General features: G+C 41.0%; 2 protein-coding genes across 4 annotated transcripts in view; one reads left to right on the forward strand and one right to left on the reverse strand.

Moving 5' to 3' along the window:
- Positions 1-13428: 13428 nt before the first annotated feature.
- Positions 13429-15696, forward strand: sp5l (Sp5 transcription factor-like). The gene is made up of 2 exons (XM_063891857.1): positions 13429-13721; positions 14104-15696. Exons 1-2 carry the CDS (start codon positions 13668-13670, stop codon positions 15139-15141), a joined length of 1092 nt encoding a protein of 363 aa, XP_063747927.1. The 5' UTR covers positions 13429-13667; the 3' UTR covers positions 15142-15696.
- Positions 15697-16847: 1151 nt separating this feature from the next.
- The window catches only part of arhgef25a (Rho guanine nucleotide exchange factor (GEF) 25a), a 38528-nt gene continuing 28633 nt past the window's right edge, over positions 16848-26742 (reverse strand). For 2 of the 3 annotated variants that reach the window (XM_063886923.1, XM_063886937.1), the window contains 13 exons: positions 26003-26127; positions 25420-25486; positions 24936-25039; positions 24538-24607; positions 22944-23033; positions 22305-22397; positions 21820-21870; positions 21632-21709; positions 21319-21510; positions 20913-21093; positions 20098-20327; positions 19752-19886; positions 16848-18821 (listed from right to left, as the gene is read on the reverse strand). In XM_063886923.1, the coding sequence (XP_063742993.1) occupies positions 18696-18821; positions 19752-19886; positions 20098-20327; positions 20913-21093; positions 21319-21510; positions 21632-21709; positions 21820-21870; positions 22305-22397; positions 22944-23033; positions 24538-24607; positions 24936-25039; positions 25420-25486; positions 26003-26127 (1542 nt within the window). In that variant the 3' untranslated portion in view covers positions 16848-18695. The remainder of the gene's footprint in view (positions 18822-19751; positions 19887-20097; positions 20328-20912; positions 21094-21318; positions 21511-21631; positions 21710-21819; positions 21871-22304; positions 22398-22943; positions 23034-24537; positions 24608-24935; positions 25040-25419; positions 25487-26002; positions 26128-26742) is intronic. The other variant, XM_063886932.1, reaches the window with a different exon arrangement.

Below are 26742 nucleotides of genomic sequence, written 5' to 3' on the forward strand. Positions count from 1 at the left end.
GTCACATTTTTGATATTGATCTAGCATCTAATCATTTAAACATCCTTTTTCATCTAAGCCAACATTTTTAACTTAGTATGTTAAAATGCACTTCCACACATTTATAACTAGCTGTTTAGACTATTGTAATCGTCTTTTAACTGGATTATCTAAAAAGTCAAAAAGAAAACTAAAGCTATTTCAGTTCTCTGTTTTTTTGTGAAAGGAAATCAAGACTATTGGCTTTTTAATTGTGGGTAAGGTTTTTGCCTCCTTTTAGCTTCAATCATTGTCTTCAACATTATCTTCATCCCTTTTGTTTGATTTATCCTTTCATTTTATTTTATGTCGTGCTCAGTGATCTATTGTCCTGCATTTTGTTGAGCAGTTGTTTTAAACTTCATATGTGAAACGTTACATGAGTCGAGGTTACTGCAGAACACAATCATCCCACTCACATCTAGTACACATGCACAAGACTTAAATGACGGTAAGATACTCCTGCACATGTTCTTCTTACAAGCAAAACACTTGACCCTCCTTTTATTTAGTTTACCTGATGAAGATCTAAGGACCAAACAAATATGTTTTAATCATACATACGAAGCTCTAATGTACCAAAACATACTTTTTCTGCCATTTTACTGCCAGTTCATAAAACTGTAAAAAATGGTCTTAGTGCAGAACAGTGAAAAAAAGCGGTGTGATCACATCCCATTTACAGTTTCTCATCAAAACCCTATCGTCACTAATCCCATTCAAAAATATTCTACCTCAGGATTGTGCAGACGTCATCTTCAGAGCTCTATGGAGTGGTTCACAGGAGTTCTGCATCACCGACAGCCTTTGCAGCACGTACCAAGCTGAGAGCAGCAGGGTGGAGGGCAGGGAGACGTGGACCCAGAGCGGTACAGCCCTCGCTGTCAGACCACCTTCCTGCCACACCGGGACAAAAGTAAAACAAGAAAGAGGGATTTTGTATTCGGTGACATTGTGCTAGAATTAAGAACCAGTACAAAAATAGTTAAAAACAATGGGACTGTGGATGCATTGTTGGGCAGTAGTATTTTATTTATTTATTTAATACAACATATGAGGGCATGATTGTCACATGCAAAATACAACAAAGCTAAATCCTCATCATTGATTAGAGTGAAGAATAGTATCTTTGCAAGGGTTCTGCTCTGATGAACAGGGGCACCAATGAGATCAGCTTCTATATCTTGTCTTCTCTCCTCGTCTCTTCTCCCCTTCTCTCCTGTCCAACCATCTCCTCTTTTTTTCTCCTGTAGCTTCTCCTCTCACCTTCCCATCACTTTTTCTTTGGTCCCACATGTACATATTCAGCATCAAAGGGAAACCGGGGCACCGGCTGGATGGCCACTAGCTTCTCATTTCCTCTCATGCTCTGTAGTCATTCAGCGGTGGCGTGCTCCGTCAGGGCTGAGCGGACCCCAGGGAGTCCACCAGAAGCCTGTGCTTGGCGCTCACCGCCGCTTCCTGCTCATTTAAGAGAGCCCTCAGAATGGAGCACCATTGTCCTGGCTGTTATCTGATGGCCCCACTCAACAGGCAGACAAAGCCAAGAGCCTGGGGGCTCCCCACCACCACCACCACCTCACCGCTGTGTTGAGGCTCTCCTGATTTGTAATTCACATTTTCCATAAAACATGTCAACAGCTAAAGAAAGGAGCTACGCAAACACTGATAGATGCATAGTGCTACACATTTAGTGCAAATCCATGGTATACAAGACCACACAGACATGATCATTAGATCTTTTAGTGATGGGCGGAACCTGATCTAAGGAAGTCGAGGCAAATTTAGGTACATTTTATTAACAAGGCCTGTACACTGATGAACTGACTGAATGTGACTAATGGAGCAGGAACATAAAGGTAACATATTGTTTTGAGTTTTACTGTCTAAGAATTAAGGCACAAATCATTCTGCTTCGAAGGACATGTCAAGTTAATCATGCAGCATGAGAAACAACTGGCTTGTAAATGACAATGACAGGGCCAACATGGATCATATGTTTGCCATATTCCGCTTAATTGCAGGACAAACAAAGGAGACGTTTGCTTCCCTGCAGGCGGTTGGCAAGACAGTCCAACATACTGTACTGTCCCAACAGTAACACCAGTTTGAGGTTGAGGTTTCAGTCACATGAAACAAAAGCTTCATCTACTCGTCTTGATGCGGTCTGTCCCAAGAGGTTAATTACGACAGGATCATGTCGTTCACACATTTACTTTGACAGATGTTTTGTATAAATAATTGATGAGTAGGACCACCAAACACATTGTCAGAGTAACCCAGTAATAAGTAATGCTTAAAGGGCTCCACTCCAGTCTTAAAATCTTAAATGCAATCAATGAATTCAAGGTCAGTTTTATAATCTGCAGTTTCCTTTCAAGCAAAGATGTTTTTAAAATGTTTAAAAGCAGATTTTTTGCTCAGCATGTTCAGGTTTTCATACTCTGCAGGCAAACAGCAGGGAGTCAAATGTGAACACTGGAAGTGCAGTAGCTGCTGGTTTTATGATTTTTTCCAGCACCTGCTTGACTAAAGGACTTGTTGCCGCAGGCCCTAAAAAAGAAATAGGAGCAATAATGTTTTATGGGAGCTTTATAATTGAAGAGATTTCTTTAGAAATACACAGGAAATACTGAGATGTTTGTATCATTCCGAAGTACTAAACTTTCAATAAAGACCTGTGTAACTTCTTTGTTTTAACCCTTTGTAAAGCACAAATTTAATTGGCAAAGGAAAATCTACTCCTTAAAGAAGAAGGCAGAAAACTCTGTTACAGTATCAGGATCAAACGGTTGGCTTTACATGATCTAATTTACATAATTATTTTGTCAACCAAATGAGGTAGTTTCATGTGACTTTCTTTTTTTGTGACTTCTTTTTATGAACAAAAACGTAAAACAATTCTCATATTTAGTTATAACTTTGTTCATCTCCATTGTTGGTTATATTTCTTACATAAAAAGAAACATATTTCCAGACTCTGTGTGTTGATTTTGATTTATATGTATAAATGTTCAAAGGGAGAACATATGCATGCTGTTCATGGTACTGTTTCAAAACACTTGTACACACAGATCCGGCAGATGTGTACATTTTCTATTGTGCAACCCATGACTACAGTTTGCAACAATGCAAAATGAAATTGAGAAACAGGACGAATGCTGATATATGGTGAGAGTGGATACAATATGAGGGCAGTGTCCTCTTGTGGAGCAAGGTGGTAAAGCAAATACAACATAGTTTTCTCTTCCAAATCTTAAACCAGTTTGTCTCATTTAGCAGGTTGTTTTTTTTTGCTATGCCATTTTGTTGTTCACACACACACACACACACACACACACACACACACACACACACACACACACACACACACACACACACACACACACACACACACACACACACACACACACACACACACACACACACACACACACACAGAGGCAAGGGGGTTTCCTATAGAGACACCATTGTGTGTGCTGTATCAAAGAGAGATTTGTTAAAGGAGCTTTAGTGTGCTGTGATATCGCCCACATCAGTCAGGGCTGTCCATGCAGATGCCTGCGACCGGGGGATGGGGGCGCTGAACTCTCTACCTGATCAAATTTCATCCTTACCTCACAGGAGAGACTGTACCAGCAGAGAACAGGGTATCAAAGCTAGCTGGGGCCACATTTAAGCTGACTTAAAGCAACTAATTGAGCAACCCCCTTCTTATAATGTGTAAATTGGGTGTAAATATTTGCCATCTGTAGAGATATAACGCAGTAACTGTAAGTCTTTGCTATTGTATGTTTTGCCTCCTCAAAAGCCCTCTCTAGTGGAGATGCAATGAACTGTATGCTACCCCACCAGTGTGGTGTAATAGAGTTAGAATTTATAGAAGAACAATAGTAAAATTGATCAAATCATCAGAATATTTTGATGTTGATCAGTTTCACATCAAAATGACACGCGCTAATAGATGAAATACAAATGTTTCTTGAGTTACATTTAACATACACTTTGTTGGTGCAAAAACCATTCAACACAATGTTACATTATGTTAATATTATTAATATTATAGTACAAATGAGGGAAAACTCGTTTAAAGTAATTCAGTTATGTCAGAACTAACAGAACCAAAATATGATAGTCTTGACATCAGAGAAAGGTTTCATATATAATCTAACAATCTATAATTGGGAGCATGTAACAACAGTGCTATATATTAAGAGTAAATAATGTTTTTTTCAACAAAAAAATGCAAAAAAAGTGGTACAATACATTAATCGTGGTTCATAAAAGATATGCTCCAGGTTATTGCACTGCATTCATAGCATTGCATTTATTTCTTCACAACAATATTTAATCGACTTTTACAGCCTTAATTAACTTTTACTTCAGAGAAATACCAGTGGCACGAGATCTTAAATAAATCAATAGAATTAACTGAGGGAAAGGCGGTAATCCAGTACATTTTTAAAGCACGATTTGGATTGCAGTCCAAGCAACACATTAGCATATGCCTGTTTTACCTGAACAATCAGAAAGCTCAGGACTCAGACATTAAAGTCGTGATGTACAAGTAAATATATTAGAAGAGAAAACGGAAGCTCATAAAATAACTGAAGAACACTAACTCAAACTGATTCAATCATCTAGATCTCCCCTACTTTTCCTCTCTTCTTTTTTGAAGATCAAGCAATGGCAAAAAGTTGAATAATTCTGCTTCTTTGATCTACACACAAGTGAGAGTTCATTTCCATTTTTGATTTTTTTTTTCCTCCTTTCTGTAAGAGTGCCAGCATCAAGATTTACCTTGGTGTGCAAATGTGCTGGAATAGGTTAAAAGGAAATCTCGCTGCTCTCTCAAAGCACAAGTGCAGATGTTATGAAGTTAATTAAAAATTTAGCAATTCGTTTCTCCCGTCCCAATTTAGGCTGCATCAAATAGAAGAAAACAGACGGAGAAATGACTTATGAGAGAAGTCCGTGCAGTCTGTCTTCTCACACGCACGGCAACGTCAATAAGGAGAAACACTTCTGTAATGTAAAATTCAGGATGAAACACCTTTTGCAATTCTTCAGACAGGAGGTATCATTAATAAGTATATTCAATCCTGTAAATGTGTTTATTGCACTCAGAAAACATTTCATCAAATGTAAAATCATGATTATAATCTATCATTAAATTCCCTTATTTCTTTATCTCCAAATATGTAGGTCTATGATGTAACTGAATGATCAGAGTCCAGTCAGTTATCATCTAGTTTTCCAAAGACATTTCACTCAGCCTGCCTCATTTAGAAGATAACAGTGATAAACACATTTTAAAGCCTCCCCCCAATCCACCAATCTTCCCTACAAGCAACCCGGTTTTATCCATGTTTACTAAAATTGCATCAGTATGTTGACACAGGCTTCGTATCTTCTACCAACTCTTCGATCTCCTCCCAAATAATAGTGCCATCCACAGAAAGGATGTCAAGTCTCAAGGTGCTGCCCACCCCTCTCCACTCCCCCTGTGTGGATGAGGCTCCAGGAGGGTAGGAGAGGGAGGTAGGGGGGTAGTTTCTGCGCAGGTGTTGCAGCTGCATTCGTACATAATTCCTTTCTGTGCGAGCAGTGCTCAGCGTTAGCCTCTCTGTGCTGCTTCCCCCCAGTGGGACCCTCCTCCACTGAGTGATATTACAAGCGGCAGCCGTGCGCCTCTGATCTACATGCGCTGGGCTCCCTCCTGGTCCTGGGTGAATAGCGCTTGACTTGTTCAATTTGTTTAGAAGCCGCGCTCGACGCTTTGAAGCCACACATTTTAGCATAAATCATAACCTGTCTCCTTGCTCACAACTGCTTTGAAATGCAACATCTGCTTTTGAATCCCCTGCTTTACAATTAGTTAGGCAACATCAATAGATTGACTCCCTATAATTTTTCTTGATAATGAACTGCTTTGTACACGTGCATGGGCATTAGTGGTGGGCCCATTTGATTTTTTTCAAGGCCAAGGTCCTGAGACAGATCAATCTTCCTTCACCGGTGCAGTGTGAACTACCTCAAGTGCTCAACTTGTCCTGACTACAACCAGACACACGTGTTAAATTGGGTTACCCTCCATGCTAACCTACTTAGGAAGTGTCATGGTTATGGGGCATGTTACCGGGCCATGTTGTTTACTCTTTCATCACACTCTTCAGGTTCCCTGTTTGTTGGTTTGTTTTGCAAAGCACAGCCTTCTGTTCAGCTGTGGGAAAAGTGCGGAATCAAAGTCCCGGAGAGCAGCCCGACGTTGACATTGATAAGCTTGGCCTGTCACTATCCGTTTGTCTGAATGACATTGATGTTCAGGTTGGATCTCTGGAGGAAGAAGCACACACAGAACCCAGGTGCATATGCTACTGCTGCTGCGTACCGACGGAAGAAAAGTCTAGCAAGTTTGCTTAATGAAGTTTGTACAGTTCAAAAGTTAATGTATTGAATGAAAGGAAATACACACAATATTAGCAGTAGTAGTAGTTGCTCAGGATACTGAACCAAAGTTGAAACTCTCAAAAACGCACCCATCAGTTAGAGACCTCTCATCAGTTGCATTAAGAATTCTTTTTGCAGGTTGAAGGGGAAAAAAACAATCCCAAAGATTTTATTTTCAAAGGCAGGTATTTGATCAGTAGTCATCAATTAAACTTACTGAGGTGCAAATTACACCACCAGGATTAGATGAAAGAGCCTCTGTGTCATTTTCTCCCCTCCTCCTCAAAGCTTGGCTTGGTTTGCGGTACACACAAACAGCAGGCTGATCCCTGGCATGGTGGTGACAGGGTGACACTTCCCCTCACATTACGCAGGCTGAGCTGACTGAGGGGCTTAACAGATAGTGGCATCACAGGCGTACATTTACAAATAAATCTACTGCTCTGGCTGTGCGGCACTCCTCTGCTCATGTATCCCTTGTATCTCCGCTCCTGCTCTGCATTTCTGATTTCAGCTGGAGCCTTGCCATAAGACACCAGTTACCATACCGACATCCCTCATCCCAGATGGCATTTTGGGGCTTCCTGGGTAATATTTATGAGGTGGGGTCCATGACTTTTAAGGTATTCTCGCTACGAAAGGCCTTCTGCACAGACATCAATAACTAAATCATTTTCTCGTGAGGTTGAAGAAGGTTAAACATGTTCATGAAGCGGAACATTAGAGACTATCCATTCTTTTTGATAACTTGTGTGATTTTTTTCCCTGTTTCCTTCTGGAGCAAGTCCCCCTACTGAGTACAGCGGTTTAGATCAGACGGCATTATCACATGTGACAGGTGCTCACATCTCCCACTACCACGAACAAAGCAATAAGATTAATTGGCAGGGGTCTCTTGATGGAACAATACCCACATTGAATTGGTGGCAGTTGATGATATTGTCAAGAGTTACAGCTAATTATTTACCTCTGTTCATCTTTGTCTAAACGCGTTAGGAGACACTTCATGATTGATAATTCCATTGTTTGTTTTTTTTCCTTTTGTCTCAGCGTTTGCTTTTTTATTATTCATTTTGTGTGGCATTGTACAGACAGGCAATTGTAGGGAATTCATCTTTTTAGGGAATTTACTCAGCAAACCCTATGAATAAACAATTATTTGTTCCTGGTAAATTAGTTATCATTAATTTTAAATGTTGTGTTGGGATATGTATGAACATAAACGTATTGTGCTCAGAAAGGGTGCGACAGTGGATACTTTAGGCACCAAGAGGAAATACACATAGGATGACAGACAACTGCCAGACATACAGTGTGTTTTATTAAACAGCAACCAGAAGCAAACATGTATATGGTATTACTGATAATATATGTTTGTATACACATAAACAACAACTATACAAACATACAGTATCTATATGTAGATTCAATTATTGCTCACATCTAACATGATGCTGGAACCAGCAGCACATTAGCCTAGCTTAGATTAGTTTAGCTGAGTCTAGTTTAGTTTAGCTCATCTTGGCTTAGCTCAATGACTCAAAAATGGTGGTAAACTAGCATGGGTCTATGGGACGGTAACAAAGTCCACCTACCATAATGTATACGGCTCATAAACTTATAAAGTGATTGTTCTTGAGGTCAGTCCATCACAGTGAGTTTCCTACAGACAACCAGCAGAAACTTCAGGAAGTCTCTGCTAACAGCTAAGAAATACTGAAACTGCACAGCCTTCCATGGGTGATCAGGGCAGATGAAGAACACCTGAGAAGAGGCGGAGCCAAGTGTGAATCAGAAGCACCTGAGGAAAGGGAGCAAAGAGGAAAGGAGAGAAGGGGGGAGTGTGTTACGACACATATTTCTTCATAGTTATTTTGCATTATGATACTGACTGTTCTTTTCGTTTCGTTTCTTTATATTTTTATAAAGTTTTTTCATGTTGGTTCCATTCTTTATGCCAACTGGCTGCTGTCTCCATCTTCATGTTGATCAGATAACTAGATGAGTCCATCAATCTACTCCTATAACTCTTTACCAAAAAAGCAAATAAGGTTATTTCTGATATTTGTTGAACAACTCCTTTTACTATCTGTAAATTTCTATCTGTAACATTGTGCTGTAAACCACACTTAAGGCTTTACCAGTAGAAGTGTCACGTATTATCTCTTGATTGACTACACGTCTTCTCATGCCACAAGTCTCTCTTTCAGATCAAAAGCCATATTTTATAGGCCGAACCTTCAAAGCATGTCATATCCTGTAGAGATGATGAAATGATTATGAAGCACTGTGAAAGTGACATTTGGCAGATGGACTGTATTCATCTTTATCACTGCAGAGTTCCTGTACTACTTTCCTTTGATAAAACATGAAACACATCCGCTGCCTAGAATTTCAGACTGTGACTGTGTTTTAGCACTGATATATAAGTGAAGTGACTGTGAAACTTGAGTCGATTAGACCAAATGTCAGTTTTGTGTTTTCATTTTGTGAGACAAAGTTGCCAGGCGATTCAACATTTTGTTGAGTAAAATACGTTGCATGTTTTAACGTATTGACTTTGTAATGATTCTAGTAGACTTCTTTATCAGTGTGAAGGAAATATCAGTTTGATACAACATTGCCACAAAGGTGAAAATGGAAGTGATTTCTTCAATCCGTTTCTTTTATATCTACTTCCCAAACCCCCTACATCTTCCCTGGATCTCTCTCCCTCTCTTTCTCCCCTTTCGTCTTTCGTCTCTGGGAGTATGGGTGCATGTCAAGTGATTGTTGAATTGAAATATTGATGTGGAGTATCAAAGCGTGGCGTAGCACTCCTGTGTTTCCAGAACTAACCACGAAGCGCTTTGATCAGATACTCCTGTGATCTGACTTCTGAAGTTGTTAAGAGTGCTGGAAAACAAAATGCAAACAAACTTCAAGTGCTCTTGGTATTGATAAAAGTTTTCTTTGACAAGTGGAGAAGTGTGCTGTCTGCCCAAGACTGGAGATTTTGGGGTTTTTGTACATGCTAATGGACAAGAGATGAGGGAATTATTGTAGTTTGCTATTTCTCACAAGCCTAGATATGTAAACTGTGGTGCAGGTTGGGAATCAAAACAAAATCCTGCTGTGATATCACGGCATGAGAAGTAATGAAAACTCATGCAATTCTGAGATGTGTGCTTCAATTTTTTTTAGATGCGTGTTAGGATTTGTTTGCAGTAAAAAAAACGCTAACAATAAATATAGGGATACAAGATTAAGAAGCTCCTTTTGATATGCTTGAATATATTATTTAATTAATTATTATTTGATGTTAAAAACATTTTTGATTGAAATACTCTACAAATACAGTATATTCATATTTATAACTGAATAATTTAACTGATGTATTCCTTCAGAATTTATGCATTTTTAAATAACCTGCATGTACTTTTTTTTTTAGAAGAGGAAGCTGTTTTTATTAGTTTTTCGATTTCCTTCTTAGAAACAAATACACTTTTGTATTTAAGATGAGTTTCAGTAAAACAATCTGAATGGGCGGCCATGAAACAGTCCTCAACAATAGTTCTCTGATGGAGGGGGACTTGATCTGCTCAGATGACGAAGCACAACGGAAAACATTACATGATGTGACTGAGGTGAAAATGTTCCACATCGAATCATGATCGATGTGATTTCTTCAAGGCACTACTGAGGGGGCATAATACATAATATTCATCAAAACCTTATCAATGTGGCTAATTGTGAACATCAATGTCTCTTTAATATGTCTCTGCCCCTTCCCTTTGTAACACTAACACACACATTTCTAATTCAATAGCAAACAGAAAAGAGACTCCTGAATGAGCTATCAAATTGTTGCATTGTAAAGTCCAGCTGTTGGTGTTGCTGCTCAACCCAATGAAACTGAGTGTCATGGTAATTACGGCTCATCTTGTCCTGTCTTGGATTTGAATGGTTAAAGAGTGAAGCACTCCAGTTAGAAGCAGGCTTTTACATGCTGTCTGTCTCATCCATTAGGCTGCATTTGTCACATGAGGGCAATTGAGTCAGCACGGTGCTGTAAAATTGGCTTTTTGACATGGCCACCAGTACAAAAGCCGCTCTCCTCTGCGGATGCCCTTTTCGAGTGCAGATGGTCAAGACAGCTGGGACAATTTAGTGATCTGAGGCTTTTAAACTGCCCCCCAGGCATGATAAAAACAGCTTGAGCAGCCACTTGCATATTCTGAGTTCTGAGCTTAAGAGTAAGATTATGTCTGTAACAAAAACAGCACCATTTGTTTTTTTGTTGTGGGCAAAAAGACTAAAAACTCTTCCAGGATCAGGGGATTTCAGATCATTAAAATACCTGAAAAAAACAGGGTTGAACTCTCATATGTGCTCTTTTTTCTTGGGTGAATTTTCTGTTTAGAAATAGGTGCATGAGAGTGTCTGCATCACCTTGTTGGGATTTAGCCTGTGTTGGTTTTGAAGTTGAATTTTCTGGTAGCCACCCAGTCAGAGCAGCCTGCAGTGTATGACGGAGGGAGTGGGCCTGATTAGCGGCAATCTCACCAGCTGTTTAATGAACACAGGGACCTCTTTCTCTGGAAATGAGTTTTCCCTTGAAAACTGTGCAAGCCGTATCCAGGTCTATTTAAATGAGGTAACATGGGGAAGGTAAGCACCACCACATGAGCATTGTTTTCACAGTTCAAAGTGAGGAGAGAGTACTTTGCACTTCAAAGCCACTCATCTGGGAGGCAGTACAGTGGGGGTGGGGTGGCGTGGGGGAGAGGGGACAGGAAATAAGAATCAGGGTAATTAACAACTTCTGCTCCGTAATAAACCAGAGACACAGCAAACCTCTGCCTCCAAGATGCACTCCTATTTTCACATCCTCTGCATTCTTTCTTTACTACAGTTTTCTTTCATCCTAAATATTCACTTTAATTTGGAATTAGACTATTTGCTGCTGTTGGAGTTACATCACATGTAATAATATTTGCATAGGGAATTTGTATCAAACTAAATCTGTGCATGTGATTGATTTATTATTTTAAATGCAGTGTGGATCTGCATGTGTCTATTCTGAAATTATTTTTGTATTCCTTCATTTCAAGCCAGAGGTATCAAATTATCATGAATTAAAATAAAATACATCTTTCTTATTGTTTTTGCTAAATAAAATATAATTGTATATGGTTTATCATTCTGTAAATAAATATAAAAGTTTTTATAGTTTTTATATCATTTTCATTTCCTTATTTCATCAGTTTTTTAGATTTGCTCAATTGTGTTACTATTGTAAAATGTGATTTTAGCACGCTGCAGATTAAGTCTGCACGTCAGTGAGAGCATTGAAGAATATTTTGTTGTAAAATGAGCTGACTCTCTTTTAAGGACAACGTTTTAGCTGCACCCTGTCTGCTTTCACACTTCCACAAAGTCCAGACCAAATACAGTTTACTGACCATCTTCAATGCCATTATTTAATATTTTTAACCGTGAAGTAAAAATTACACCAAGTTAAATACAAACATTTTTGACCAAATAGAGTTATAAAGTTAACAATTTGAGTTAATCTATTTCTAATTCTAACTGGCTCCTCCTTAAGGTATGTTTATTTAGGGATCACAGTCTGTGAAACAGGGAGAAGTGGGTAAGTGAGGAACTAGGAATTTACATGAGAAGCAGGTTCCCAGCCTGGATTTAAACTCTTAACATTGTAATGGTGAACAGACTTACAGAATGAGAGTAAGCCTCAATCTGCATTTAATGGAGAAGATCTGAAGCGGCCTCTACTTGAACTCTGAAATGTGAGAATGTCACACAGGGCAGCCTATTTGACATGTCACCCACTGGTGAGAACTCTGAGGCTTTGATTGAGTTTTATCAGTTAGCTTTGTGAGGGAAAATACTGTCACTGTCTTCATGGTGTGTGAGCCTCACGCCTGATAGGCCGGGGAGCTGCCTGCCGTCAAACAAAAAGCATCTTATGTGACATCTGGAGAAAAGACCAAACAATTAAATAAACTGCTGTCAATGTAAATATTTATTGTTGTCCAAAACAGTTCCTAATCATCTATTAATTTACTGTTTACATCACCTAAGCAAAATGATGTATTAACTCAAACTCACATTGTAAAATGTCAAATTTAACCATATCTAAAATGCAGTTGTGAATATAGGAAATTCCGAAAAAATTAACACTTTTTTTCTATCCTTTATTGCGAACACAAATATGTGAGAACACAAAATAACATTTACATTTTAGTTGCCCTGTAAGTATGAATGTATTGTTCCCATACCTCTGGTTGTTTGTCTAGATATTTGTTGACTGGAGATTATAAATTGCTAACCTTTTCATTCAAAACTGCATCACTGGTTGTTACCAAAAATATAAAATCCATGTATTTACTATCTTTACTTGAAATCCCACAGTGGATTTGAAGCCGCATGTAAATACTCCCATAGTGAGAAATGTTTGACTAAGTTTGCTATTTTAATCACAGAGCTTTTCACAGTCTAAGCATATTGTGGTCCTTAATATAGAAGAAGAAAGCTGCTGAAACCCTAAATGTTAACAATTTGAAATGACTTTTTCTAAATCATGCAGCACCTTTTTTTACATTAAAAAAATGGAAATTAACATGAGATGACCGGAGAAGTTGAAACAGACTCTCAAATTTAGATATCACAGGAAACCTCTTATCATGCTTTCTTTTTTTCTGAACAATTGGAGGAGGAGTCAGCACTTGGGGTCAGCATTTGGTTGAAATTGAGTGAAATTATGAGTAGCCCACCCCTTCACCTAACAACCCCCCCCCCCCTCCTTCCTCCCTCACATCTCCCCTCTATTGACTCACTCTGCTGCATCATACTGGAGACCCCGTTGAGAGGATCTTTTCACTCTATAAAGAGAAGATGCAGCTCAGCCGCCTTTGAGATGATCGCAAGGATTTACTGCGCGCCTCTCTGCCTCTAACATCAGTCCTCGGCTGCTTCAACAGCAGATTGTCTGGACTGCTCGCACACTGACAACAATTACCTGGCGGACTGAGGGACATTTGAGTGCCGCGGGACTTTTTACTCTACTTTTCCAAGGAGCCTGAGTCATCCGAAAGCAGCTTTTCTCCTTTCTGCACCCCTAGCTGTAGTTGAGACTTTGTTCGTCGTGCCTCTCGACTCAGTTTGTGTTGCAGGTGCGTGGAGGAGCACGAGGACAGATGGCTGCGCTCGCGATACAAAGGACTGACAACTTTTTGCACACCTTCTTACAGGTATGTTGTTTAATCATATCTTTGACGCACTGTATTACACACCATTATTTGCTTTAATGGATTGAAGCCACTCTGGAACTTAGTGTGTATTGAAAAAATATGATTCATGTGATTGATCTGTGTGAAGATTCAAGCTTATCATAGTGGTACAATTAGAACATAAATAAATAGGGGTACCAGTTAAATATATTAAGCAGCTGGGTTATTAAAAAGTTTAAAATTGATCTTTCATTCAAACTTTTTGCTTAGATATACTCACAAGATTTTACAATACAGTATTGTAATATATTTAGGACATATTAATTCAATTATTAATGAAGATGGCATACTATAACTTGTCTTCAAAGTGGCTTATGATGTATTTTTGTGTATCACCTAACAGGACCGGACGCCCAGCTCCTCTCCAGAGGGAGCACCCAACGCCCTGTCCTTCCTGGCCACCACCTGTAGCCAGGCCTGGCAGGTGGGAAGCGCGATGGGATCAGAAGGTTCCCAGTTCCCCTACGAGAGCACAGTCAGCTCCACAGCAGGGATGTTCCAGCTCTGGAGCAATGACATGGCTCCCAGCTCAGCCCTCAGCACACACCAGATGACCTTCACGGTGCCCAAGGTGCAGTTTCCCGGACACATGCAGCCTGGTCTGGGTCACCATCATCATCATCCCCATCATCACCACCACCATGAGCTGCCTCTCACCCCTCCGGCTGAACCACCCTCTTCTTACTCCTTCGAACTCTCCCCCGTCAAAGTGCTGTCCTCACAGTCGCAGACCACCGGCTCCTATTACCCTCAGCACAACAGTGTGGCACAAAACTTCCCCAGCTTCCTCCAGAACTCCTCGGCCAGGCATCACCTGCCCGGAGGTCACGTAGACGAAGGGCAGCAATGGTGGAGCCTACCTCAAACCAACGCCACCCCCTCCAACCATCACTTCTCCCTAGGCAGACAGCTGGTTCTGGGCCACCAGCCGCAGATAGCTGCTCTTCTCCAAGGCACCTCTAAGGGCCTGCTGAGCTCCACACGCCGCTGCCGCCGCTGCAAGTGCCCCAACTGCCAGGCAAATGGAGGGGGGTTAGAGTTTGGAAAGAAGAGACTGCACATCTGCCACATCCCAGAGTGTGGCAAAGTGTACAAGAAGACCTCTCACCTCAAGGCACATCTGCGCTGGCATGCCGGGGAGAGGCCCTTCATCTGTAACTGGCTGTTCTGCGGGAAAAGCTTCACCCGTTCAGACGAGTTACAGCGGCACCTCCGCACACACACCGGAGAGAAGCGCTTTGGGTGCCAGCAGTGCGGCAAGAGGTTCATGAGGAGTGACCACCTCTCCAAACATGTGAAGACCCACCAGACCAGGAAGAGCCGGTCTGGGCAGCCTTCACAGAGCACGGACCCGCTGCTCACCAATATCAAGAGAGAGTAATCTCTGTGAACCATCATTCCACAATTATAACCAACAATGAACAGACTACGTTACACTTACTGCCATAGGTTTGCACTAGAGGGTGAGCATCAAGCTCCCCCAACATCTTCTGTTGTCGAAGCCCTACTTTTGACTTCAAGTAGTACCATCAAAATATATTTAGAGACCATTGTTAAAAAACGTTATCATGTTCCTTTTGAGGCAAGGCAGCTTTAAAGAATAATTGAAGATTTTTTTTTTCAGTGATATTGCAATAGTTTTGCAGGATTTTGTCTACTTCAAAATCAGATTCCTCCTGAAACAAGAAAGGTATTATGCCTTAATAATATTTGTTTAAATATGAACTGATGTAAAAAAATATTTTGTAAATATTCGGTGAAGGATGTGGCAGACATAAGCCAGTTTTGCAAGGTTAACCTTAATATGTCCATATTATCATGTTCAAAATAATGTATGCCTTACAGCAGAAGGTTGCTGAATAAAAAAGTATAATTTCCACTCTTGAGAACAGGTATAAAATGGAAAGAGCTTCTGTTGCTGTTAATTAGATGTTATTCCCCAAAACATACCCTAATTTGTAAGCTTCAAGGTAGGGATCTTTTTTGAAATGTAAGTCTTTGATCTACAGATTTCTGTGACGTACCACGGCTTCAGATTAGTAAACATTTTAAATGTTTAAATTCTTTGTAAATTATGTATAGATATCATGAACAATTTTATTAGGGTTAAGGCCGCATGTACATTTGAATAAAACATTGTGTTTGCTGAAACTTACACTGTTTCTAATGATGTTATTGTCTTGCGTTTCTGAATTAAATATCTGTGAAAGTCAATGGTTTTACCCTCTTAGCTCATTCAGTAAACGTGTGAATTCCCGATGCACCCGGAGCTCCTAAAGATCTAACATTTTATTTAAATGATAATCTGATGGCATTCAGAATACAAATGCTGCCTTTGTGCTGTTGGTGTGAAGGAAGAAGCTCCTAAAGAAGCCCTAACATGGTGGGCTGTTCAAAGATTTTCACACCTCAAAGTAAATACTCAATCCATTGATGGGGCTGTTTGTCTCGCCTGCTGCAATCAAGTTCACAGTCATGTGGCTTTTAATGAGTGTTTTCTTTCTCTCAATGGAGAAGATTGAGTCAACAGATGCAACAGAGGGCACTGGAGAGGAATTCCCTGTGAATGGGACCCCTGTTGCTGAGACCCCCTCAGTGGTGACAGGAACTCCCTTTGATTTTGCACCCTTGTGAAAGTTAATACCCCTTCCCCCCCTCCTTCATCCCCAGCCTCCATATATCACAGCCGTGTTACGATCGGCCCTGCTTTACTGCCCAGAATGGGGCTTTATTCAGAGCCCAGCCAACCAGATGTCTGCTCATCCAGGGGTTTCTTCTCTTTGTTTTTAATCCTGTTTGAACTTTCTGCAAGGGGGTTGCTACAGCAAGCAAAATGCATTGCCTTTGTCTTCGTCAGAGGTTCCCAAAGGTAGAGTCCGAGGACCATGATCTATGGCAAAAATAGTACTTGAGTTGCACTTTTAGTTAAATTAGTAAGAAATGTTTGAGTATGCGTCAGATAATAGAAAAACAAAGCACTAAGAATATAAAAATCCACAGCCACACAAAAATACGTCTCTGTGGGCATTACAAATACAGTTATTTTAGATTTTAGAAATTTAGAGAGAAACGTAAACACCACACCCATTTCATAAAGACACTTTTTATTTGATATGATACAACAGTCAGTCAAACATGATGGCATTCACAAACCTTCTCCTGGTGTTGTTGTCTTTCTGGTTCTCTGTAATGGTTTTTGCTTTGTGTTAAAATAAAAACTGCCTGATGAGTAGTTCCCACGAAAACAGGCAGTTTACATTAACTTCAAATGTATTCTGGGGGATGGTTTCACTCATATCTCACCTTCCAGGTCATTTGATGTAGTTTATTACTGGGTTTTGGACAGATCATTGAGCAGCTTTAGCTTGATTGTGAGCACTGAAACATGAGGCCTCTTGATCTTTGGTGCAGCTGTATGATCTAACTTAACTGGAAGTGAAAGCCGTATGGGGACTTCTACTGGCCACGGAGAAGAACGTTTATATATTGACTAAATCGTCTCATTCATTTACTCGCTCCCCTCTGTTTGTGATCTAGGCGTTACAATCCAGATAGTAACACATATCTATGATTGCTTTGTATGAGTACAGGCAAACTGAACTATGAGTAAGAGCATAAAATACTTGAGTGGCGAGCTACTGTTTTTTGGCACTGTTGTCTGAGGAAGAGGGAGCATGCAGATTCCTCAGCATGGCTCTGTTTATCCAACAACATCTTAACCTTCATTTTAAGCAGCTCTAATGGTAACACTTCTTGGCATACCTGGGTCTTTCTTTATTTTACAAGAGGAAATGTATGATTTCCTTTATGGTATGCACTGTACAGTATTGAGTCCATGAGGGCAAAAGCTAAACAGAGATTATAGAAATGGTGCAAAGCCTTGACATGACAACAGTGGACTAATAAAACAATTCATATAAGTTGAAACCAATGCACTTTTAAGGGTGTTTTCCCCCAAAACCATAGTTTTAGTTCTCTACTTCTGCCTAGAAAGAAAGATCTGTGTAAAGCAGCATCGTGTCAGTCAATCACAACGGAGATGTTTCATGCAACACTTTGGTTCAGCACAGCAGTCCCTTTGAATGCACCTACTGTATCTCGCACCTCCTCAGGAGTAGCCCAGAGAGAGAAAAAGTGTTCTGAAGTGACGTCATTCCCACAGAGAACCTCCAGGGGGCTCACTCGGGCCTTTTTTGTCCAGATCAATCGAGGGCCGGTCAAACAGAATAAGAGAGCGTACAGGGGCTCTCAGCTTTGTAGCAAGACAGAAACTTCTTCACTTTCAGATGAAATTCGACTGGCGTGTTCACATCGAGTGTTCTGCCTTTCCTATTCTTGTCAACACAAACAGCAGTTGTCAGCAGGGGAATGACAAAATGTAGTAATGTAGCTGTACTTCTTCACAATGGGGCATCAGAAAAAAGATATGTGTATGAAGGATATTTACCAGAGGATACAATAGGAGCTACTTCCACTCCTTGCACTCTCTCATGCTTACAAACACAGTCACACATTGTTGCATAAACAAACATTCAGGCACACATGTAACTCCAGTGACCGCCCCAAATAGGAATGGATATTTCTTCATCAAACAAATTCCCCTTGCCCTTTGAAAGAGAGAAGATATTCAATCTCTCAAAAAGGTTAAAAGCACAAATTGCCATACCAGTCCAGTAACAGTGGGTACTGTCCATGGACACTCAAAAGTGTCCAAGGCTGCCCATTGAATGTCTCCTTTAAAAAAAGTAATTTCATAGTTTCAGCCCAATTTTCCTTCATATGTTCCTTCAGGTTCCTTCAGTATCCTCCATAAGTTATGACTGAACCAGGTAAGGGTCCAGCCTGGCATTAACAGGCAGTGGAGAAGTCTTCCTGTCTCTCCGTTGTGGCGTTAGCTGCTGTCCTCCTGCCCCAGGAGACAGATAGCCTCAGAGTTCATAGGTCGTCCTCGGCTAGCTGAGTCAGGTTGCTGGGGCGTCGTCCGGCTGAGGGGCCCGACAGTGGAGCCTGGCTCCCAGCATCATTAGGCTGACCCCTTCGGCAGCCCTCTCCTGCTCTCTGCTGGGGATAGAGGGAACAATCATCACAACAAACTTGTACTGCACTCACATATTCACTCATAATACTGTATGTTCACTTTTATACCAAACAAGAACAGAAAAATTAAATTAGTTTATCAGTAATTCATTTACAGCCGCGGTCTAAAAATGCCTAGGCCAAGGTCCGTCCTTTCATCCCAGCACAAGTATGAGAAACAATTTTCTGGCTTTGATAGGCATCGCTCTCTGACTTCCTTGTCTGGCTCAGCTCGCTTCCTGTTTATTATGTACCAAGCCTATTCAGCCTGAGTAAACAGCGAGAAGCATGGAGAACAACAACTGCTGGTATGTCAACACTGAGGACATCAGCCCAGTGATGACAGGGGGAGACGTCGCTAATGGTAATGTAAAGCCCAACAACAGGATGCTGCCTTTATCGACTGACCAGATGGTTAAAACTACAGAGTAAGGGGCAGACAGGCTTAAAATGGAACTGTGTTGTATTTTGTGTAAAACAGAGATGTGGTAATTTCCCTTCTTTGTATTCAACTAACTGAAACCAGCATGGCCGAAATGTCCTTCCTTTAGAAATCTTCAGATATTTATCGATTCCCTTTTCATCCAATAGGGGGAGAAATAACTCTTCCTATGACTCAAAAATCCCTTCACTGTATCTGTGTCTTAATAAATGGTTACCATTTACTAGTCTTTCATCTTTTAATTACCCTTAATGAGCACAGTGGAATGATGGTAGGATGTTGTACAATAGCCCATTATTCCCCCTGTGGTTAACTTCCTGCGGCTTGTTTTGTCATTAATCATCCCACTGCTGGTGTTGAATAATGACTTCTGTAAAACACAGGAGCACCCAGTTTGGCTCTGTTTGAAATAATTACAGTTGAAAGGCTATCGTATTCAGAGCCTAGCGTCTTTATGCATGCGTATACACTACCTGTGCACTTTGTGGAGTGGGTGTGTACATCCCGTTTGAAACAGCTTGACAGTTTGGCTGATCAGTGAAGCCCAGTTGGACATGTGACATGGAAACAGTGTGGGAGTCAGCAGGGCATGGCTGGACCAGGGTGGGCTGCGGAAGCAAACAATAAGTAAGTCACTCAGCAGCAATGTAGTGCAAATATCTTTTTTTTTATTTTATTGATTTGTGTGACAGACAGTCAAAAAGAGATAAGCTGGCATGGCTCTGTCTCAGGTGTCTCAAATAGAAAGACTGTGTTTGAGTGAGCAGCAGAACATTGTCACAGTACAGGGCGCAGAAGGAGACAGCTAAAGAAACCTACTTCCCGCAGTGAATAGGTCTCGATGGGTCCTTGGGTCTGGCCTTGGCTGGGCAGGTAGAGCGTGGGCAGGGAGGTGTTGTGGGAGTGAAGGGATGGCAGTTTATGACGGTCAATAGAGGCAGAGGAATGGGGCCGCAGGGCACTTGCAGCTGACAGCAGGGGCCTCATGCTGCGGCCCAGGCTATTAGACTTGCTCTCTCGTCGCTGGTACTCAATGGGAGACTGTAAGGCTGAAAGACACAAAGGAACATAGACAGTGCTAATAATGATCTGTACCTGATTCTGAACATTTAAAAAAGCATTGTATCATGTGGATTCAGCATATATTCTGTCAGTTAACTTCATCCATTGATATTAAGATTTATAATGGCCAGCTAAAAGCAGATAAGTACGTGAAGGTTTATTAATGTGCAGTTTTTACATCAACAGTAGACTTCTTCTATGAAGACATAATTTACCGCTGAACTTTAATTATTAACACAAAATCTGCTTACAACTTCATTGTTATGTGATACACATCTTTGTAAACTGCTTATAAGAATTGAAAAGGGAGTTAAAATAACGTACTATCATACTATTTTGACATAATGTTGACTTACCATGACATATTTATATTATAATGGAATTTGAAGCGGGAAGTAATGGGTTTCTAAAAGCCACAATACATGGTCCAACAAAAAAACTCTTCTCCCCTTACACTGATTCACAAGTGAACTTAAGTCTATATATGGGGGATGAAAAACATTCCAAGATGAATTATGATTTATGGATAGCATGGGATGTTGTGTAGTCTTCAGAGTTCACCTGGGACTAACCATTGAGGAAGTTACGCTGGCTTTCCAAGATCTGAACCACATCATTGACCCAGGCCCTGCCGATCTCAGGGGAAGAGGCCAGCAACTGGAAGCGAACCACGCTGCCGTCGGGGTTGCGTGATGTCAGCACAAGGCGCCCGTCATCTCTGTCCACGCTCGGCTCCACCCCGAGGCAGCTCACCTGGAACACATCACATCTGATTAGCATCTGTGAAGAGTGCATCCTGCCGAGTTGCTTGTTAAATGCTTCGCTTACACATGCAACCTCAAAAAAGTGCCTGCTCTGAGATTATGTAACGTGTGCTGCATTATTATGACGTGAATCTGTTTGCGTAACTGATAACCTCTGCGTTTAATGTACTTCCTTATTTTTCTAAAGCTGCTTTAGCTGATCTGAAGCGCCCACCTTGATGCTGTTCTTAAAGATGTACCCAGGGAGGGAGAATCCTTTCTTCCTGTCGATTGGTTCACTGAAGATGACCAGCTGCTCAAACAGGAAGATCCGTCTTTCTTTGGCTCGGGACAAGAAACCACTGTCCTGCTCGGTCACAGTGAAGGTGTCCTGCTGCAGCAGCTTACCCTGGGCTGTGATCTTACCCTGGAACCACAGCAAAGATAAACACAACAAACTGAGGAAGTGGTTACAGTTACAGGCTAAATAGTTGGCATGAGGAATGTTTTGAAGACTTTGAAGGATGGTCTTAACTTCTTAGACTTACCTCGAAGCCTTGTAGTCTGCCCACATTCATCATGTCGTTGCAGCGTTTTGGCACAAAGCACATCACTTCTACTGCTTTCTGTTTGAAAGAAAAAGGGGAGTTTATTAGCAAGAATACTCATAAAAGGCATGGCTTTGCACACCAAGAACATTACCTTAAACCTTATATTTATGAATCAGGACACCCACCTCCAACTCCTCTGTGTCCATCCCGGCTTTGGTGTAATACTTCAGGAAGTCCTGCTCAAATAAACACAGCATGGTCACCAGAGCATTCCAGGTTTACAGCTCAGAGTAAGGTGTGGACATCTGGAGGAGTATTTATGGGGTTGAACCTACCTTTCATTTGAATGCCAAAGTTCAACGTTTTATATCAAAGAATGGCTTTATAACAGGGATGTAATTTTATGATCCCCTTTAAAGACCTTTTTTTAACATATGATGGTTAAAATATTATGGGAAGAATCTCATTATGTAATTTGCCTCTTCCTCTCTGGATGGAAAGTAGCCTGAAAGCAGCCAGCGTGTCGTCACTGTTTCTGCACAGTGGGGTGTATGTGCGTGTTTGTGTGCGTGCTTGTATGTTTACAATGCTGTGACAGACTCTGCTATGTGTCAGACAGCTGCAAAGTGAACACCAGTATGTGTGTGTATGTGTTGGCCCTGCTTTTCACCTTGAGCAGCAGCTGGTACTTCATGATCCTTTGGACAGGTTTGATGAGCAGGTCGTTGAGCTGCAGCCTGTGGCCCAGCTGCTGTCGCAACTCCTGTCAGAAGAGACGGACACAACAACACAAGTCAACATGACAGCCACCGCACCGAACGCAGCAGCTAATGGCCAATATAATCATTCTAAAATAACATATCACAGGGATTATACTGTTTATCTAATAGTCATGTGTTTACTGTCAACGAACATGGACGGATTACAATCTCAATAATACGTGGCAGCTGAAAAGACAACTACAGGGTCATGCATAATACAGTATACAGCAGAGAAACAGCTAGACATACATGCATCCTAAAGGGCATAGAGCTACAGTGTTTGACCTGAATCAATAGGTAATTCAACCGAAAAGAAAAGATGTAGCTTTGTATAAACATTATCAGGTATGCAATCCAAAATATTTGCTGGCTATAGCTCCTCATATGTAAGAACTTGCTGAAAATGTTATATTTCTAGGTTTTGGACTGTTGGTAAGATGCGCTCTTTAAATCTAGGAGCTTTTTCACTTTTTCTGACTGAACCCACAAACGACTAATTTGAATAAAATCAAAACAACATGATGATTGGAAAACAAAAAGGTACTCACCTCAAAGTAAGTCTCGATGTACTCTGAGACGATATGTTCGGACTTGGGCTTGTTCTGACAGTATACTACGTACATATGCAGACGCCTCTCCTGTAAAAAAAAGCCAAACAAACATCAGCAAACCATGCACTTGAATATTTAATACAAATACGGGAGGAAGTGAAATTTCACTTTGACAAAATTGTATTTTTAAATGCAATACAGATGAATGGCATTGCAAGTAAAATAAACATGAGCGAAAAAAGAAAAATGTATGTGCAGTTTCTGAGCAGAACATAATGATTTGTCTCGGACAGCCGGGGGGGGAGCCTTTGAAGCTGACTCTGTTGGGTGAGCGCTTTCTGTTCTGTGACTTATTGGCAAGGGAGTGAAGATGTGGCAGTCCCGAGAGTCATAATGGAGTTACATGTAGATGAGCATGGGGTTATGTATAATTCACCCAGGTTACTCTAAGTGTAACCAGAGCCTTTTAGAGACTGCCAATATAAGGCTGTCCCTAGCAACACGCTCCATGGCTCTGTATCCTAGAGACCACCTGAATATGGACAATGTGAAACACTGCAGAGGACGGCTGCATGTGAAATATGAGTGTTCTGTGCGCGTCTCTCTACCAGCATCCAGTATACTAGCATGGGTGAGTGTTTACATGTGTTTATGTGATGCATGTATGTGAGCGAGCACACATGTTGCATATTGGTGACATAGCTCTCGTTAAAAGTAGATTGGGCTTTCTGCTTTTCATTAGGGCGGTGTTCCCAGTCTGCTTGTTTTCACAGTTTGACACCATGCTTTGATTTAGTTACAAGTTTCTTTATTCCCCCACAGGCTTTTTAAGTTAATTATCCAGTGGGCTCAGCCTTATTGAATTGTTTGAAGAGCTACAGACAGGGAGAGTGAATATAGAAAAAGAGAGACACACACATTTAACTTAGTCATTTTCAGACAAGAAGAAAAGAGAAGTGAGTTAGATTAACCATCATGTCTGCCCCATCTGCATGTGCCACCCCTTAAACAATGAACTAAAAGCGCTGTGACCCCATACCACCTATTCTATTCTAAGAACAATGTACCTAACAGTGAATCTTTCTTTGCATGTTTCCTGTTGCTTCATTTCTGAGCATGGATATTTTAAAAAGGGGTTTGTTGTTTTTTGGGGTGGAGAAAAAGACTTCATATCAAAGAGACTAAGCTGTGAGTTTGTTTTCTTTTCCGTGTTCATGTGGTCTTTTCTGGCTTTTTTTCCTTGGTGTTTCCTGCCCAGTCCAGCCCAGACTGGAAATTGGCCAGTGTTTTGTTGTGAGTGTGTATGTGAGTGTTTGCCATGCGCCCTGTTGTAAAAACAGAGCCTGAGCTGAGACGTATCAGTATCAGGGAAATGGAGGGAGAGACGCTGGCAGTTAGTTGAGAGAGATGGAGAGACGTACGGTGTAGGATAAACAAGAGCTATGAATGTTTTCTTAACTCCATTTACCCGCGCGCCGAACAACACAAGGATAGAGATCTAGACACCTCCATTGACATGTCTGTGTGTGTGCGTGTGTGCGTGTGCGTGTGCGTGTGCGTGTGTGTGTGTTTAGACCATCATAGAACTCACATGTTTAATGAAGAGCTGAGCCAGCCTCTCTGGCTCCGCTATACACTTCTCCAGCTCTCCCAGGAAGTAGCTACAGAGAGAAAACACACACACACACACACACACACAACACACACACACACACACACACACACACACACACACACACACACACACACACACACACACACACACACACACACACACACACACACACACACACACACACACACACACACACACACACAGTGAGCATCCCCAAAAGGAAAGGTCAGATTTTTCTCCTGACCTATAGTTCGTTTGTCCTCCATTCAGCCATGAACACAATGCTATGCAAATCACTGTTTGTCTTTTATTTTGATTGGAACTGGAGCAAACTTACATTTTCCACAAATGTATTTAAAAACTCAGGGACTTACTCTTTATGCCAGTCAAATATTTGGTGAATGTTCCCAAAAACTATTTTGTCCTTTCCCTTCATGTCCTCCGGAATACCTTTGGATTGCATTGTTCCCATGTAGCCCTGCAAGGAAAAGACAGTCTGTCACACCCGCAACACCTGGCACAATCTAGCTGGATTGTTATACAACACACTGAAGCAATCTCACACGACGGCTATTATTGAGTTTCTATAAAAGTTTTAGAGCGAACAAAATTATTCCGTGAACCAAAATATCTCCAGCTATTTAAGGCACCCGAGAGATGGATCGTCTTGCAACATAATATTCTTCAAGCTAATAATTCACAAAATCTGCTTCAAACTGGAGTCAGCAGGATGGAGGCAGATAGGTGTTTAGGGATTTTGGGTTCTCTCTCTGACAGGCTAGGTGGGTGACTAAGTTTCCTCCTCTCTGTCAGGGCAGATTTAGTGTTTTCCGCTAGCAATCAGACTGAGAGATTTACCTCCACTATGAGTCCCAGGTCCACCACATAGTGCTTCTCTGTCTCAATAAGCTCCTGCAAAACATACCTGTAGAGATACAAATGACGCAGGATTAGTGGTTAAGTTATGCCACCAAATGTATTTTGCACACTTCAAAAAGTTTGCTTAAATTTGTTAATTCATGTCAGTTTCCTAATCATTTTGCTAATAGGGACGTTTTTACATTTTTTAGGAGGTTTCCTGGAAATTTGATATGATACTTGTTACAGGAGCAATGGAGAAAGTGTCCTTCTGGTAACCATTCAATTAAATAGATCAGAGAGTCTTACCGCCAACCATGCAAACATGCCGTAAGTATGACCTGTGTCATCCAGGAAATAATAGTTTCCACCAACTAGCTTTTAGCAACTGACTTTTCTCCTAAACATAACATTTAACAAAGATTGAAAATAAGGATTTCAAGAGATGAATGTATTTTTTCTTGGGTTGAATTATTCTTCCAGGGAATAACCAACTGCTTTCAAACACAAGACACAATAAGCATAGGGCGGCCAATAGGATTATCATGGGAGATATTATATTATGAAATGAAAAATGGCATACATGCTTTTCTCTAAGGCACTCCTCCTCTCCTCCTCAGTGTCTGCCGCAGTTGACCATTGGCTGGAGGTGTCGTCCATCAAGACAGAGCCGCTGTCATCTGGCAAAACACTGGTGGACTCAGTGTCCTGACGAGACAGTGACAGACAGACACACAGAAAAGTGTTTGTCAAAGGTTCTGTGGCAGTAATGGGGATCATGCCAGGAATAAAGTAAGCAAGGGGAGATAAAGACCGGCAGAGGAGCGATAATGATGCAGGTTGCCAAGGTGACCAGAAAGAGCACAGACACAAGGAACAGAGATTGAATGATAAGAAGATCAGATTCAGATTGTTAACGTTAATGATCTTTGCTGTGCACATCAGGCCCAGATAAATGGAGAGAAAGAGATTAAAAGATAAAAGAGTTTGAGAGCAACAAGCTGCATGGATACAGGCTGTGAAGGCTCTTTCAGAGGAAGAGGAAAACAATTTCTGCCATTTCACTGACGATTACAATTCAGAGTGAAATAATAAATTGCATTTTCTTGTTTTTCCACCTGAGGATTTAAACCCATTGGTGAATACATCACACTGTTTTTTTTTTTACATTTCTCTAGCTACTACAGCCGATGGAATACACGCAGGACAAACCCAAGGTAACGTTCATGCGTTATGTACATGACCTCCTTTTCATGCTTTTTCCTGGAATTGATATCATTTCCTGTGGGGGTCCTGGAGCAAATATAAAGTCATTGTGCACGC

This window comes from Eleginops maclovinus, chromosome 1 (genome assembly GCF_036324505.1).
Source record: "Eleginops maclovinus isolate JMC-PN-2008 ecotype Puerto Natales chromosome 1, JC_Emac_rtc_rv5, whole genome shotgun sequence".
NCBI classification, from domain to species: Eukaryota; Metazoa; Chordata; class Actinopteri; order Perciformes; family Eleginopidae; genus Eleginops; species Eleginops maclovinus.

Bases quoted from the DNA above. Each gene is read 5' to 3' on its own strand.
- sp5l (XM_063891857.1), top strand. From the start codon at position 13,668: ATGGCTGCGCTCGCGATACAAAGGACTGACAACTTTTTGCACACCTTC. The intron at 13,722-14,103 runs GTATGTTGTTTA...ATCACCTAACAG, and splicing joins TTTTGCACACCTTCTTACAG to GACCGGACGCCCAGCTCCTC.